Below are 16,930 nucleotides of genomic sequence, written 5' to 3' on the forward strand. Positions count from 1 at the left end.
CAGTTTTACAAACAAAATTATATACCTACATTTCTTAGTAACGCTTCTTTAAACCAACCAAATATTTATTTGCTATACAACCTGAAAATTTCCAATACCGATAAAATAATCTCATTCTTGCACCAATTATTTCATATATTTCTATAGGTACTATATATACATTTGATTTTCAGAACTAAGAAATATTGGTTTCCTTATTGATGACAAATAAATTTTCTAAAATTCACGGTAATTATCACAATTTCACTTCAGCAATTCCATACAAAGTTAAATTTCTTTTATAAAATCTTATACATTTTGTCACAAAATACAACTCAAAAATATCTCATCTGAAAACACCTGAAGATGCATAAGTAATTGACAATTTAAAGAAATAGTATACACTTGATATCCATGAGTAGGTTATTCTTCTTCCAAATCAATTCTTCTCAATTTCCGATAACAATTTTAAGGACAAAACTTGAAAATTGAAATTTGCATTGGAATTTCTCAAGAAACTCACAAGAGTTATTCATTGTTGCAACTATTTTGAAAGAGTGTCTCATACTTGCAAAGTAAATTTCAAAACAATTTCTTAATAGACTCTCAAGAAATATTTCCCAGAAACTATACGTAAGGACACAATAAATTAATATAAATGTGTGTTAAATTGATTTTCCTTTAACACTCTTCTTGCCTTTTTGAAGTAGGCAAAAGGTATGCTCGGGTTATTTTTCAAGGGAGAAAATTTTCAAATCTTGTGCAAGCTAGTTAAAATATCTTTGTGTTTTCTCACAAACTCAATTATTGTCACAGAGAAAAACCACTTGTTTCCAATGTTACCTTGCCCATATTTGTGAGCTATGGTAGATAGGTACCTAGAGAAGAGAGCATTCATGCAATAAATTTCTTAACTCCGTCGCATGCAGAAAAACCTCAGCTTTCACACACAAGGATATATCAGTTTCTCATTTGAATCAAAGAAGAAAATCAAATCCCTTAACAGCAGTGTCCTGAAGCTTCAAACCGTCAAAAATATATACAAAGAAGACGAAGTACAGAAGAAGAAGAAGAAGAAAGGTATGATACTGATGCATGCTGACGTAGGTACCATAGGTATACCTTAGAGACTGTGAAGCAAATTCCTCCAACGATGATGGATTTCTTGGCATTTATCCAAGATGTGAAGACAAAGATGCATTGAAGTAGCTGGAGAGTAGAAGGTATTTATGCTACATGCAGCATACCTTGGACATACTCACACACACACACACACACAAACACACATTTTTAGATACTTTGTATTTTCTTTTTTTTTTATACTTTTTACTTCTTCTACCGAGACAAGCAAATATTTCAAAATTTCACTCAACCAGAAGCAGTTATTTACCATAAATCTTACCAAAAAGTTTTGCAAATATGAAGAAGTTGTTACATTCCGCACTCTGACTGCTGTTTAAAACTTGCAACAAGACTAAAAAAAAAAAAAATAAATAAAGGATTTTGTATCCCAGGACTTGTACCAGCAGAGAAATTGTTATAAGAAAAGAAAATTCAACGAACAAGAAATGAAGATGAAGATAAACCAAAATGAAAAGAAAAGAACAAAAAAAAAAATCAAATTACGCTTCAGGATGAAAGGGAAAAATCCATCACTTGCGGACGTTTAAATGTAAATTTCTGTGCATAACCACAGGAGTATCTGGGTTTTATCCTGACATGGCTCCTTCATCAACATTGTTCGAGGGGTTGGGAAGGGATATAGAATTGAAATAAAATTGCAAGGACATTTCTCAACGGACGACACGATGCATGTAAACGTGTTCACTTGTTTTGAGCGAGCTCGAAACCCGGTCAGGCGGCTGTAGCGGCAGCGACTGACTTTGTCATGGTGCAGTGGCAATGGCGTGCGCTGCAGAGATTGCACTTTTCGATGTTTTTTTGAGTTTTAAAGTTTTTTTTTTTTTATTTGTTATATCCTGTGCCAATCCCTGTTGGACATTGGCGTTAATTTGAGAACATTCATTAAAAGTGGATGAACAATTTTTTTTTTCGTCCTGGTTTTTTGGTTGTATTTTGTTATATTGATTCACTTTTTTCACTGATTTTTCTTACTTTTTTTTGCCGAAAATCGACATTTTTCTGACGAGCAATGCAAGTTTCAAACTTCATTGTGATGTTATAGTGTGTTTGGTTGATGGGAATACTGACTTTTCAATATAAAATTTGATCGAATGTGGATAGAGGGACAAATGGAGGATAGACACAGACAGACAGATAGAGAACGCGAGAGAACTTAATTTGTATTCGTTGAAGATTGAACTAAATTTTTTTTTTTTTTGGACATTTTCTGACATTGCAATTAGTTTTGGGCGATTTTAATTGTCGAATGTTTGTATGCACGTTTTTTGGAAATTATATGGTGGAAAAAATTTTATTGCATGTGTGAAGGAGAGGTATTTTTTCTGATTTTGAACCAGAAAGTCAGCGAATATATTTTTTTCTCTATTTTTTGATAAATGATGTTCCTATAATAATTGCATTTATTTTTACATGCAAATGAAACTAATAATGCAAGACAAATTGATGTGTGTGAATAAAACAAAAGGTATTTTTCATGGGCATGAATCGTTATTTGATGGTCATATTGTGGATGTCCTATATGCACTTTGATGTGTCATTTTAAATCAAATGGATTTTCAATTGAGATTGAAAAGTTAAACATAAAATATGTTTTGGTTTTTGAATTATTATTATTATTTTTTTAATTTTTTTTGAAAAGAAGCAAAAATCGAAATAAATTTTAATAGCTTTATCTACCTACTATGATTTAAAGTTTTAGAGGTTATTCCTTCTAGTAAACGTTAAGCTGTGCCTGAGGCTATATTTCTTTTCAGATTGATTTGTAAATTTCGTGTTGTTTTTTAAGCTATAGCAATTACACTGGACATCATACAAATATCTTCGAGATATATATATATATCATTTATAATTAATTTTTATTATAAAACTTTAAAAAACTGTAATAAGAAAAACAAAAACATAATACATAGTATGAAATTACCTCAGAAATGTGAAAAATTAAAATACATACAGTGGACTTTCGCTAACTTGAACATACCATAACTTGAACAATCCAATAACTTGAACATCCTATTTTGCTGAACTTTTTTATTGCTGACTCTATAAGTTGAATATTTTAAATATTCGAAGCTCTTTAAGTTGAACAAATAAATTGTATTTCAACAGAAGTTTGAATTTCCTCAATATAGGATACTACTTTTGTAATCGTGTTGTGTGTCATTTACATTAATTTATAATAACAAATTGAATTCATACAAAACGAAGACTTTTTTATATGTTCCAGTAACTTGAACAATCCAATAACTTGAACAGGCCTGGTTTCGTATGTGTTCAAGTTAGCGAGATTCCACTGTACTTACATAAATAAAAAGAGCTCCTAGAAAGTAACGTATTTTTGGGCTTACTGAGTTCAAATAAATTGAGTTTAATATAATTTTTTTTTTCTGAAAATTTTTAACTAACCCTTAAAATAAGGGACACTTAAAACTTACTATATACAAAAATTGAATAGATAAAAACAAAAAACTTCTGGAAAGAAACCAATATAATTTTTGGTCAAGTGTTCCCAAATCTATAAAATTTAATATAAATCTTTTTAAAAAGTTAGCATTCTTGGTGGGTTTCTGAATTTCTTCCAAAATAGTTGAGTAATAATTCTTGCCAAAATTTGAATCCTAAAATTATTTGTTTGACAAAAGTTGTTTTTGGTACAATTTATGTTTGCACTTCAAATTTAAATTTTGCCATGTGAAGCCAAGTGTATTTTTGGTAACTCTTGTTTTAGTCAATAAAATGGCTGTGGTTTGCACAGTTTTTAAAATCAAAAAAAGTGGTTGTCTGTAAAGCCGGTTTATGGACGGTTATTTTACGTGATAATGTCGTAAGAAAACTTGTTGTGTGCGTTTGTTTAAAATGAGTTTTTTTTTTAACCCTCTACTGCATGAATTATGAACGAAATGAAATATAAATTTGTTTAACATTTTTTTAGTTTTATTAGGGGTTGAAAAAAGGTATTACATAGAAATTTTTATTTTTTTACATATATATGTATACATTTTTAGAAACATAAACCATATATGGGTTAGTATGCAGCAAGGCGATTTCCAGCAAAAAATTAATAACCCATATATGGTTTAGTATGCATTCAAGGTATGTTTTGTAAAGTATGTTTTTATTACAATGGACTTTTCATATTCATGGAATTTATTCAAACTCTTTCTTTTATCATTGTAGCAGAAGAACATATTCCATTTTCTACACATTGTGTACGCCTTCAGTCCGCAAATTTGACATATTGGCGTTTTTCTTTTGCCATTCAGGGATATGGTCGATGTTTCCAGTTCGCACTGAATTCAACGACTTTTGCCTTTGGTTGTTGTGAGTAAATTGAAGTTTCGGGATAAGATGGGGATGGACTTCCGTGACTTGTATAACTCTCTCACCTTTGTTTTGTTCCATCTCTGCTTTGATCACCTGCAAAAGTTGAAGGTCGTCCTCTTTTTCGTGACATTGTAGGCTTCAAAGATTTGCATATAGGTGCTCTGAGATGGCTTGTTTGATGTTAAAAAGAGCCAGAATCTGAAGCTAGATCATCATCACTTCGAAAGTCATCACCAGTTGTAGCATTTACACACTTATTTTTTCTATAGAAAGTCTTAGAATTCATTTTACAAAAAAAATAAATAATCATATTTATCAAAAAACAAAACCGACTTCCAGGGATCAAAACTGGGTTTTATGGTTTTTCTCAGAGTTTCCTATTTGGAAATCGGTAAAAAATAAAATGCCTTTTGTGTCTATAGTTTTTTAAAAAATAAAAATAAATTAAAAGCGATAGTTTTTCTGAGTAAGCGATATAAGCTTTATTTAAACAAAAGAGCTGAGCAAAGAACTTTATAAATCTTTTTATTTTAATTTTATTTTTAACAACTGAACAGAGAAAGTCATATATTTTTAAAAGTGAAAGTCCTAAAAAAAATTGAGAATGGAGTTCCATTTAGTAATAGCTATAAATTGGTCTCCATATTGGACTATTACACTAATTTATTAAATGTAGAAGAAAACTCATTTTTTCCAAATTTTACATAAATTTCCACATTATTAAGACAATGATAGCGCAAGCTTTTGTAAGTTATTTAGTGTAAGGGCACATTGCTTACATCATTTTAACAAAAATTCAAAATTTTTTTTAAACGAATCTTGATAGCTTACTAAAAATGTTCAATTGAATTATCGTGCCTTTATTACTTCTGCATTATGTATGAAATATTGTTGATGCATTAACAACTTTTCCATTTTTTTTAATCAATAGTAATTTTTCTCCATGCTTTCCATGATAAAAAAGAAAGAAAAACTAAATATTCGATCGATGCAATCATGCTCAATGCTCATTAGTCATAAGAAAATACACGATTCTGTATATCATTTTTAATCTTCAATTTATTGTTTTCTTATTGGAAAACAGTGAACACAGAACTGTTTTTTTATTTTGCAAGTCACGTTTAATAACTTTCATAAAGCCATTTTTTGTGTTGTCTCCAAGTTGTTTTATGTATGAAAATAAAAGAAAAAACATAAAAATTTTTTTATTAATATTAAATTTAAATGTTTTTTATTTAATAAAATATTTAATTTTTAACAACTTATTTAGTTTTTATGATTTTAATTATTGTTTATGCGACGCGTTTCGGAAACAATGTTCCATCTTCGGGCGAATAATTACTTTGAAAGCTTTAAAGAAAGTCAAATCAGCTGGCTGAGTCATTGTTGCACATTTACTAGGTGTTAATTGAGACGACTATTGTTTATTTGGTTTTGTCTATTTTCCTTTTTTAACGCGGTGTCATATAGTCCATTCGTTGTAAATATCAATTTGTCATTTAATAATTTGTGTTGTTCGGTTTTGTTAGCTTTATATATTTCATACTCTTCCAGACTTTAATAACAATTTAACCCCATTAGTCCAGTAATTTTAGGTTTTATCTGCGGAAAAATTCCTACTGGGCTGAATTTTGGTATACAGCTTAATGACGGCTTTGTTATGAAGATGTGAAAAATCGACATTGATATCGTGTCCGCGTTAAGAGTTATAGGGGTCAAAAGGTCACAAAAACTGGTTTTTCACGATTTTCAGCAAAACGGTAAGTCTTATCAAAAAATTTTCAATGCAAGAATTGTAGACCAGATTATTATATATAAAAAGTGTCATGACACTTTTTTTCCTAAGACCCACCGTTTCTTAGGCATAACGATTCAAAAAGTTGAAGTTTAGTTGTAATCGTCATAATCCTATTCCTGAAAAAAAAACTCCTAACTGAAAAGTTCCTGAAATTTCATTATTTTTTTAGCTTGAATTTCGTTCCTCAACTGTTAAGAATATGGGGAAACAAAAAAAAAATGGAAATTTTCGCCATTTTTCCGATTGGGGCCCTTCTCCCGAAACCATTTCCCTGGGAATTTTTGTTTAGAATATATCTGAAAATATACAGGGTGTGCAATAGAGAATGGACAACCCTAAAACGGCTTATAGCTACACTTATGATTGTTCTAAAAACAGATAGAAAAAAGTTCTATCGCAACCAGTTCATAAAATATGGACTTTTTTTCGTTCAGTGTATTTTAAATTTTATCTTCTTATGTTTTCGTTCACTACAACCACGAATGAATGAATTTTATTTATTTCTTTTTTTTATAATTTTCTACAATAATTGGATGAGTACATAAACACTTTAAAAATTTCATAGCTATTGCACATTTTCGTAAAAAAATTTTGAAATCTGTTTTTTGATGCAAAATGTAAAAAAAGTATTTTATGAAAAATTTTAAACACCTGTGGTATAAAATAAATCTATAGAAACCTTTCTTAAAAATATTCTCCTTATACCAGAATATTTTTAAGAAAGTTGGCCACCTAGGTTTCTATAGATTTATTTTATACCACAGGTGTTTAAAATTTTTCATAAAATACTTTTTTTACATTTTGCATCAAAAAACAGATTTCAAAATTTTTTTACGAAAATGTGCAATAGCTATGAAATTTTTAAAGTGTTTATGTACTCATCCAATTATTGTAGAAAATTATAAAAAAAAGAAATAAATAAAATTCATTCATTCGTGGTTGTAGTGAACGAAAACATAAGAAGATAAAATTTAAAATACACTGAACGAAAAAAAGTCCATATTTTATGAACTGGTTGCGATAGAACTTTTTTCTATCTGTTTTTAGAACAATCATAAGTGTAGCTATAAGCCGTTTTAGGGTTGTCCATTCTCTATTGCACACCCTGTATATTTTCAGATATATTCTAAACAAAAATTCCCAGGGAAATGGTTTCGGGAGAAGGGCCCCAATCGGAAAAATGGCGAAAATTTCCATTTTTTTTTTTGTTTCCCCATATTCTTAACAGTTGAGGAACGAAATTCAAGCTAAAAAAATAATGAAATTTCAGGAACTTTTCAGTTAGGAGTTTTTTTTTCAGGAATAGGATTATGACGATTACAACTAAACTTCAACTTTTTGAATCGTTATGCCTAAGAAACGGTGGGTCTTAGGAAAAAAAGTGTCATGACACTTTTTATATATAATAATCTGGTCTACAATTCTTGCATTGAAAATTTTTTGATAAGACTTACCGTTTTGCTGAAAATCGTGAAAAACCAGTTTTTGTGACCTTTTGACCCCTATAACTCTTAACGCGGACACGATATCAATGTCGATTTTTCACATCTTCATAACAAAGCCATCATTTAGATGTATACCAAAATTCAGCCCAGTAGGAATTTTTCCGCAGATTGGGCTTAAAAATGACTAAAATGACTGGGCTACATTGCACATATGCAAAAAAGGGAGACTACTCGATGCGTTGGAAGAGTATGAAATATATAAAGCTAACAAAACCGAACAACACAAATTATTAAATGACAAATTGATATTTACAACGAATGGACTATATGACACCGCGTTAAAAAAGGAAAATAGACAAAACCAAATAAACAATAGTCGTCTCAATTAACACCTAGTAAATGTGCAACAATGACTCAGCCAGCTGATTTGACTTTCTTTAAAGCTTTCAAAGTAATTATTCGCCCGAAGATGGAACATTGTTTCCGAAACGCGTCGCATAAACAATAATTAAAATCATAAAAACTAAATAAGTTGTTAAAAATTAAATATTTTATTAAATAAAAAACATTTAAATTTAATATTAATAAAAAAATTTTTATGTTTTTTCTTTTATTTTCTTTCATAAAGCGCAATTTGACATTTTCTAGCCATACCTTTTCCCTCTAAATCTTATTTTGTACACAGTCAATTATTTTGCAAAATTCTTCTTGACATTAAATTAAAAGCTGGTTCATTTTATTTTGTTCAAAAATTATGACAAAAAAAATTGCAAAAAATAACAAATGCGATGAGCTTTATCATTGAATATGAGTTTGCATTTATTTTCCTCTAAAAAACCTTCACACACCACCGCACCGTCTTCCTCCAATGTTTATTTTTATTTTCTCACTTCATGATGTGGGTATCTTAATGCCACAAAGATGTGAATTTCCGCCAACCCCTGTCTAACTTTAATCCACAGAGAAATGAAAATACAAGCAAAAGTCTCATTCACCTGTCTTAGTCTAATCCATTTCTCAGACACATTTTATTTTTTTTTTTGTTTCTTACCAACTAACCGTGTGTGAGTATGTGCAAACACGTTGTCCGCTAAAATATCATTTTATATATAGAAAAACACCTCGCACACACAAGATTCTTGTCTCGTTCATACATAACTTAACTCGCTAGCTTAAGCCTCCTTTCGCTGTATAAACAATATCCAAGCAGCTTCCGCCTTCTAGTTCGCCATATTTAAACTTCCCATCATGATGATGCTACCGACCCTTTTTCTCGTCGTCGTCAACGCACGAAGAAGTGAAGCTGGGAGCTGTTATATGTATGTGTACCCCTTGTCAAAGTTATGATTATTAATTTTTCGAGTCATAGCAACAGGATAAGTCGATTATCATTTTTCGCATATCCTTTTTCTTACATCGTGCTTTTTGTGTTAGTGTGTGTGTGTGTGTTGGAGATCCTTGTTCCATCGAAAGACGAATATGCTGCTTTACTTACCTAAACATGTTTCCATGTTCTTCTTCGACACAAGACATGTGCTATGTATGTTTGCTGTTTGCTGATGGGGCAGAGTATCCTTCAAAGCCTTCTTCCTTTTAATAGGGGTTAGAAGCAGAACCTGGTAGCTGTTAAACTGGAACGTGCACAGGAATGGATTTATCTATTTATGGTACGATATTAGCCTGGTCGTCCTCTCTGTACACTCTCTTTTGCAACTATCTGACTGGCAGCCAAAGCTGGCTTGGCTATATACCATATCCCCGCTATACCATACCGTCTCCAACCTACACTAATAAATTTTAATGAATAAATCTCGTTGCCGATTTTGTATCCGTTCAAAGTTTTAAAGGATTTTCAACGGACATAGCCCGTATTTGTATTAGCCTGAAAGCAGTACAGGATATAGCATGCAGTATATCTTCTATCTCTATGTATAGTTTATAAAATTCAAACCTAAAGGAGCTAACCATAGCTCTCATGATGGCTATGGCCACGTTGATGACGACCGACGAAGACGACGACGACGACGACGACGAGAACGATGACGACGACGTTTGCTCGTTATATCACAACAAGTACCTACATAGTTTTACTCCTATAAGTCTTGTATAGCACACTACAACTATGTATATTTTTAGTCTTCTAATGAATCCCTTGCACAGCTGTTATAGTGTTTAAGGTCTGTCGGATGTGTTCGGTGGACGTCATTTATTAACGAAGATTTGCAGGTTAGTTTAAGTTCTGGTGTGTGTTTGCCCTGCTTTTTCCTTCTTTGATATGGCTGTGTATAGGAGGTAGATTGGTATTTTTTTTTTTTGTATTCTTCATCTGTTTCAACGAGGCGAGAAAACTTTGCTTATTTGCTTTTTGGATAAAACACACCAGAGAGAGAGAGAGAGAGAGAGAGAGAGAGGATAAAAGACGAAGAAAAAAGTTAAAAAAAAAAACATTAAAAAACTCTTGAAGTGTTGACAAGACGTTACAAAACGGAAGTTGTTCGTTAACACAAAGTATATTGCTGCAACTGCAAGCCCGTTGCACCTTGCTAGCACATATATTTTAACTCTCTAGATGAGAATTAATAGTTTTTCTTTCTTTCTTTTTTTTTTTTTTTTTGTTTCGTCAAGGAAAGCGGATTAGCTCGTTGAGGCTATTGAAAAATTTAGGGTAGAACTTTTTCAAATTAGAAATATTTTTTGTAGTTTTTTGTGTTGAAAAAGTAGAAAGAGAGTTATATCTTTGATTTTTATTGAATTTAAAAATACTAAAGGTAATTAGATGATTAAGAAAGTTTTCTAATTGAAATGTTTGAACATATAAAATGTTTATTTCCTTAGTTTTTCAAAAATATAATGAATGAATACCTACTTTTTTTTCAAAAAGTGAAAGAATGATATTTAACTATGTTTTTTTTACGTTTTTGCAGTCTTATTTGGTGCTATAGCCTAATCCTGCGTTTTAGACCAAAATAGAGAGACATTTTCATGGCGGTGGTGGAGTAATCTGAAAAGAATAAACTTATCAGTAGAAAGGATAATTTCCTGAAAAATTAATGAATTGGAACAAGTTTTGAAAAAGAAAGTTAACCAAAATCGTCTATCGTCGTCTATCGTCGTCTATCGTTGTCTATCGTATCAATGTTTTTGAAACTGACTGTTCAAATAAGCTCCCACTTAACACCGCAGTATGAAGAATTAGAGAGTTGGATTGAAAAAAAATTCTCTTACTCGCAACGCAACGTAAGAAACGGCTTCAACTCAGCTAGACTTTAAGTCAGATTCTTTCTTGAATTAAAAAAAAAAAACAAATTAAATTTGAAATTTTAAAGTGTTGTTAAAATATTGTACTTTTCATAGTTTATGGAGCCTACATCACATTTTTTTTTTATCCAAGTTAAACCAAACGTCAATGTGACAGAGAAGGGAAAATAATTTAAATATTTTGCTTGAAAGTGATTCTTGTCAAAACGCTTATAACAAGAAAACCCACAACACACTTCCTATATACTGGAACTTGTTGACCTTAAAATCAACAAACATCCGAGTGTGTGCTATGGGTGAAATTTATTTTACTTGAGGATCCCAAGGACAGAGCACTCAAAATCCTTTCAAACTTTTAGTCCTATTCTAATTCTACTCGCATGTTCTATATACAATATACATTCATCTAGTATGTATAACACACACACACACGTGTGTATCTCTTTGCTGAAACAGGTCCTCTCGCTGTGGTTCGCTTTTCTAGAGGTCAGCCATGCGACCACATCCTAATGTGGTGGACTGAGTCAGTTTACGGTGTCATAAATTTCCATTTTCGAACGAAATGTATTTCTTGTCTCCTGTGGTTGACATTTTGTTTGTGTGTGTGTGTTTATTTTGTGGGGACCAAGATATGGACTCATAGTAGTATCATGTACCCTTTCCTCAAACCTGTAAAAGAGCATCACCACGCAGTTTTGGATATGATGATGATGTGAATGAGAGCTCAAGAGTAGAAACAACGTGCATATAGAACTTCTGTCATGTGGAAAGAAGGACGACCGACACTTTTCATGACGTATGTGTGTTTTTTTGTTTTTTGGTCCTTTGGATTTCTGATTGCACTAAAGGCATAATATTCTCTCCTGTATATACAGATACACTATAAAAGAGATTTATTCACATTTTTGTTGTTGTTGTTGTTTGTTGGTTATGTTGTTGTGTTGGTTTTTGTGGGTGCCAGTGTGTTGTCAGAATTCATGTTGTTTTTTCATTTCATACGTTCGTTCGTTCGTCATTGTCGTTGAACCGTCATAGTAGAGTGTCGAAATGGAATTTTTGAGCTACAACAAGAGTAGGTAACTTTACCTATACTCGTTGTATGCATGTACTCGTAACTCGTATAACAGAATTTTGATGTAAAACCAATTCCATTCACATTGCATCTGCGACACGCCATATAAAATCTCATGAATTTAAATCCAACATCAAAATGAAGGCAAGTGAAGTGCTAGAGATACTAGCTCATAGGTATCCCATGAATGCACAAATCCTTTTTAACAAGAACAAGTAGAGTCAGAGTTAGAGCAAGAGCAAGAGCAAGAACAGAACAGAGGAGAGAAAGAGGTCCATGTTTGTGTCCATGTTTTTGGTGTTATGTTTTATATGCAAAATCCCCCCTTTTAAAACTAAATGAGATTTCTACAGATCTCTATAACACTATAGAGAATATACGATATGAATTTTATGAGAGAAAAGGGGGAACATTTCTTTTGAGATTTTAGTACAATTTATATGGTTGGAGTGTGTTAGTGCTATTTCTTGTTAAGTGAATTAGCAATTGAGTTTAATAAGCTAATTGCAAACGTTTTAGGGATATGAAAATGAAATTTGGTTTTTGAGGAAAATCTAGTTTTTCGTTTAACGAGTTGTGAAAATAAAATTAATACATGAAATTGTTTGAATTTGTATAATTAAAGTGAATTAATTAAATTAAAGAAAAACATCGATTAAGGTTTTTAGGATTTTTTTAAAGCTTATGTTTACAGAATTTAATAAATTCTATATGTGAAGAATAAATTCATGTCCAATAAGTTGTTCTTCTATTTCAAAAGTTTTTATTTGCTCAATAATATAAAATTTAAACCAAAGACTTTGATATTTTTTTATTGAAAACGAAAGAGCTGAGCAACGAACCTAATTTTAAGAACATTGTAACTATTTCAGAGTTTGAAAGGCATAGCTTCTTAAGACCTTTCCAAAATAATATGACAGTCCAAAAACAATCTAAATCGAACGTCAACAGCTGTTGTTCTCATATTGTATCATCAACTAGCTGTTAGCAAAAATAGTTGCATATTTTTGAAGGTGTTTACTATTTTTCTGCTTTTTTTAATGGCAAAAATATGACTAAGCGGGTGTCATATTAAATATTCGAAGCTGAAATTATGGCTGCAAGTTAAGTTGCTAAAGAAGCAATGTGATTAGAACATTTTTTGCAGGAGATGTATGATTAGTTGAAAAGGTTAATTTGATTTGCAAAGCGGTCAATTTGATTTGTAACTTGATTTGACTGTTAGGTAGCACAACTACATATGTCTACTATGTCAACTATTTAAAATATCGTTAATATTTAATTCTTCTATTGCCATACATTTTGGTTATTTAAATTGAATTTAAAAAGCAATGCAATCAGAGCACATTTTGTTGGAAATTTTACTATCGACAGTTTAAAAAAAAATGTTTGTTTTTATCTTTAGAAAAGGCTTTTTGATCGATGAAGAAAATGTACAGTTCCTTTTTTTTAATTGTATTTTGTTAAACAAAATCGTCGCATATGAGAAATAGGTAATTAATAATATTTTCTTTAACTTCATATTCATTTTTACTCGGATATGTTTTTGATATAAAATTATAAAAATTTCTTCAACTATTTTTAAGCCTGCTAAAAATTACAAAAAAAAACCTCCACTCCAAATTATCAATGGTCTTATTCAATGTTTCATTTTAGTCAAATTTTTTAAAGTGATCTTTCAAAGAGATGTTTTTAAAACAACAATTTATTGCAATAAAATTCATGCAAATTTGCATTTAAAGTCTTTGGGCAAATTAGAGTAATTGCACCTGAAAACACTGTAGTTTTTCATTTTTCAAAATATTTTACATAACACGTACCTATTAGCAAAAAGAAAAATTATAACGAGTTAAAACCTCAAAGTTATTCTCTGAAAAAAATATGTTCTTGTTTGTTCTAAAACTTACTATTTCATAATCAGCAAATATTAGGGAGCATTTCAAAATTCTGACTTCAAAATTCTGCCGAGATACATATTTGGCAAAAATCCACTTATTATTTTTTTTTTTCAAAAATGAGTAGGTATTAAAAAAAATTGAAAAATAAGTATGTAATCAATACTAAGCAGATTTTGCGAGATGATGATTTTCAAAATTCTTCAAATAATTAAAAGAGAAACTTTAAAAAGCGGGCATTTTTTTAAATTTATTAGACCCTTTTTTATTTTTTTTGCAGAATTTTGTAAAACAGTAGGATTATGAAAAGTAAAACTTTAAAAAGCAGAATTTTAAAGAACTAAATTTTAAAAGGAGAGTTTTGAAAAAAGAATTTTGTCCTCGGCAAATTTTGACCTCAATCCAAAATATTAAGCTACGATTTTTCTCGCGTAATCTTCAAAATCAGGTTTTGATGATATCTACAAAGTATCTACTAAAACCAAACTTTTTCTAATTTGTTTTAAAGATAATAAATATTAACCCCTGAAGAAGCTGGAAAAGACTAGCGAAACGGTTGGTGAAATATGTATTAATTTTTTATTTAATTAATTGCATCTAAGAAATTGATCATTCAATTGAATAATCTTAAGATTATTTGAAATGCATCAAATTAAAATTCTTCATATAGTTCTTAATCGATGTGTATACATATTCAAAAAGTACTCCATAAAAACTTAATAGGTCATAAAATCGACTACAAAAATCCGTAAACAATTTTTTCACCCTAGAGAAATTCAAAGGATTGGACAGATTTTTCCCAAATTTTATTTTAATGCCTCAGTTATTGATACACTATATTTAAACTCAACTTAAATGCACATTTTTTTTTCTTTATAAAAACCCTATAACTGAATGACATTCGAAATATAAATCACAATAAAAATTAGGTTACCGAAATTGAACACTGTTCTGTCAATTCGATATCGATTTCCTTTTATTGGTTTTCATTACATGTTCATATTTTGCCAACCAGTCCATCTCATTTAATGAATAAATCGAAATGAATTGGAAATATTATAAAAAATATTTGTCAACATTAATATTTCTGATAAATTTCATATTTCAATCTGGATATAAACTCGCATCGTGTCATATCAACGTTATCAAGACCTTCACTTAAATCATCATTCATCCTTGAATACAAACAATCTATCTACCTCACACATTTGTGCAATATGTTCATGCACATATGCAATTATAACTCACCGTCAAATTATTATCTGCCATATCCATTTGTTTCAGCGCCGATAGTCCATCGAATGAACTCAAATCCAATTCCGAAATGACATTGCCTCTTAGATTCACCATCATCAAATCCCTCAGGCCTTCAAAACTGTCATTCCGCACAAACTCTATCAGATTAACCGACAAATCCAACGACTTCAACGCATGCAAATGCACCAAATTACTCGCCGGCACATCCAGCAACTGATTATTCTTGAATATGAGTATCTCCAGCGATATCATATTCCTAAAGACACCATCTTCCAAGCTCACAATCAAATTATTTGTCAGATCCAGTTCGATAAGACTGGTCAAATCATTCATTGCGGTCGGATGCACCACTTCGATTCGATTGAAACTCAGATCCAACAACAACAAATTCGTCAGACCCTTGAATGCATCCTTATTCAAACTCGAAACACTATTACCACTCAAGTTTAGTGTTCGCATTTCGCTTTGATATTCGAAATTTTTCGACCCCAAAGTTTCGATGATATTTTGTGAGAGATCCAAGACCTCCAATTTCATGTAGAACGGGAGGGTGAATTCGACATTGCGAATTTTGTTTAAGGTTAAATTTATGTACTTTGTTTCGGGATTTAGTTGAATGGGGACATCTTCGAGGGCCGCATTCACACAGTAGGCTTGGGAATTGGAGTCGCCTCCCATGCACTGACACTTTGACGGACAAAAGCTGTCGGCTTGTTTTAGGAGGATTAGCGTTAGCAGGAGCCATTGCCATGGTGGATGTTGCAGCATGATTTGATAGTTTTTGTTGTTTTTTTTTTTTTTTGGCAGGTTGAGGACACCACGGATGGAAGGACTTTGAGCGAGTGTATATGTGGGAGGAGGGACAGCAGCGCGTTATTTGTATCTCTGGGGTTGATGATCCTTGGCGAGCTCGCGCGAGTGATGGTGATTGATTGGAATTCTTTTTTTTTCTGTCTTTTTGGTATTTGTTTGTTGTTGCTCTGATGCGAGTTGTTGCTGAACGAAATGATGTTGGGCTGTTCGACGTCAATGGTGTCGGCGGCGGCGATGGTGCGTCATTTTTGTTCGGCGGATTCTGCAATGAGATAGTGAAAGAGATAAGGTTTTAGTTTTTTTTTTTTGTAGGTATTTGCTTGTTAGAGTCTACGGTGTGTATCTTTGATGAATGGTTAAATTATACGAGAGGATACAAATATTTTATCGAGAGTGACAAGCGATTGGACGAGATAGTCCGCAGTGTTGCACTTGTATGGTGGTGTGATATGACTTGGGTTCTTTGCAGATTTATAGGCACTGCAGTTGTTTAGGTTGGAAAAAAGGCAACTAGTTAGCAATGTGTGTTTGTTTTATTGAATAGAATTGGTAAACACAATTTCGTGGTTTTCATTAAATGGTCAATTGCGCTAGGCTACTTATAATTTTTTTAAATAAAAATTTAGGTTTTTAAATAATTGCATTAAAAAGTAAAAAAAAAACTTGAATTAAGGTTAAAGGAATTTTTTCTAAGCTAACGTTAACAAATCTAAAAAAATAATACATATCGTCGGTGGAAAGTGAAATAGTTCTAAATACATAAGATTTACAAGGGTAAGTCCCAATTTGGATTTCCACCGACAATGAATTTACGTTTGGTTTAATACAGTGAGATGAAAAGAAAAGTACTAACAAGCTAGAGTATGAAGGTGTGTGGGGGCAAGAAATCGTATGGGGTCTATTGGGCTTAAGCCCCATCAAGCCAAGGGCAGTTTTCATAATAAACTTG

At 31.4% G+C, this 16,930-nt stretch overlaps 1 protein-coding gene across 1 annotated transcript in view; it reads right to left on the reverse strand.

Annotated features, from left to right (window-relative positions):
• The window catches only part of LOC129918432 (leucine-rich repeat-containing protein 4C), a 38,809-nt gene extending 22,331 nt beyond the window's left edge, over positions 1-16,478 (reverse strand). The window contains exon 1 of the mRNA XM_055998953.1: positions 15,160-16,478. Coding sequence (XP_055854928.1) covers positions 15,160-15,936 — 777 coding nt within the window. The 5' untranslated portion in view covers positions 15,937-16,478. The remainder of the gene's footprint in view (positions 1-15,159) is intronic.
• Between the last annotated feature and the right edge of the window lie 452 nt (positions 16,479-16,930).

The sequence above is a fragment of the Episyrphus balteatus genome, chromosome 4 (genome assembly GCF_945859705.1).
Source record: "Episyrphus balteatus chromosome 4, idEpiBalt1.1, whole genome shotgun sequence".
Lineage (NCBI taxonomy): Eukaryota > Metazoa > Arthropoda > Insecta > Diptera > Syrphidae > Episyrphus > Episyrphus balteatus.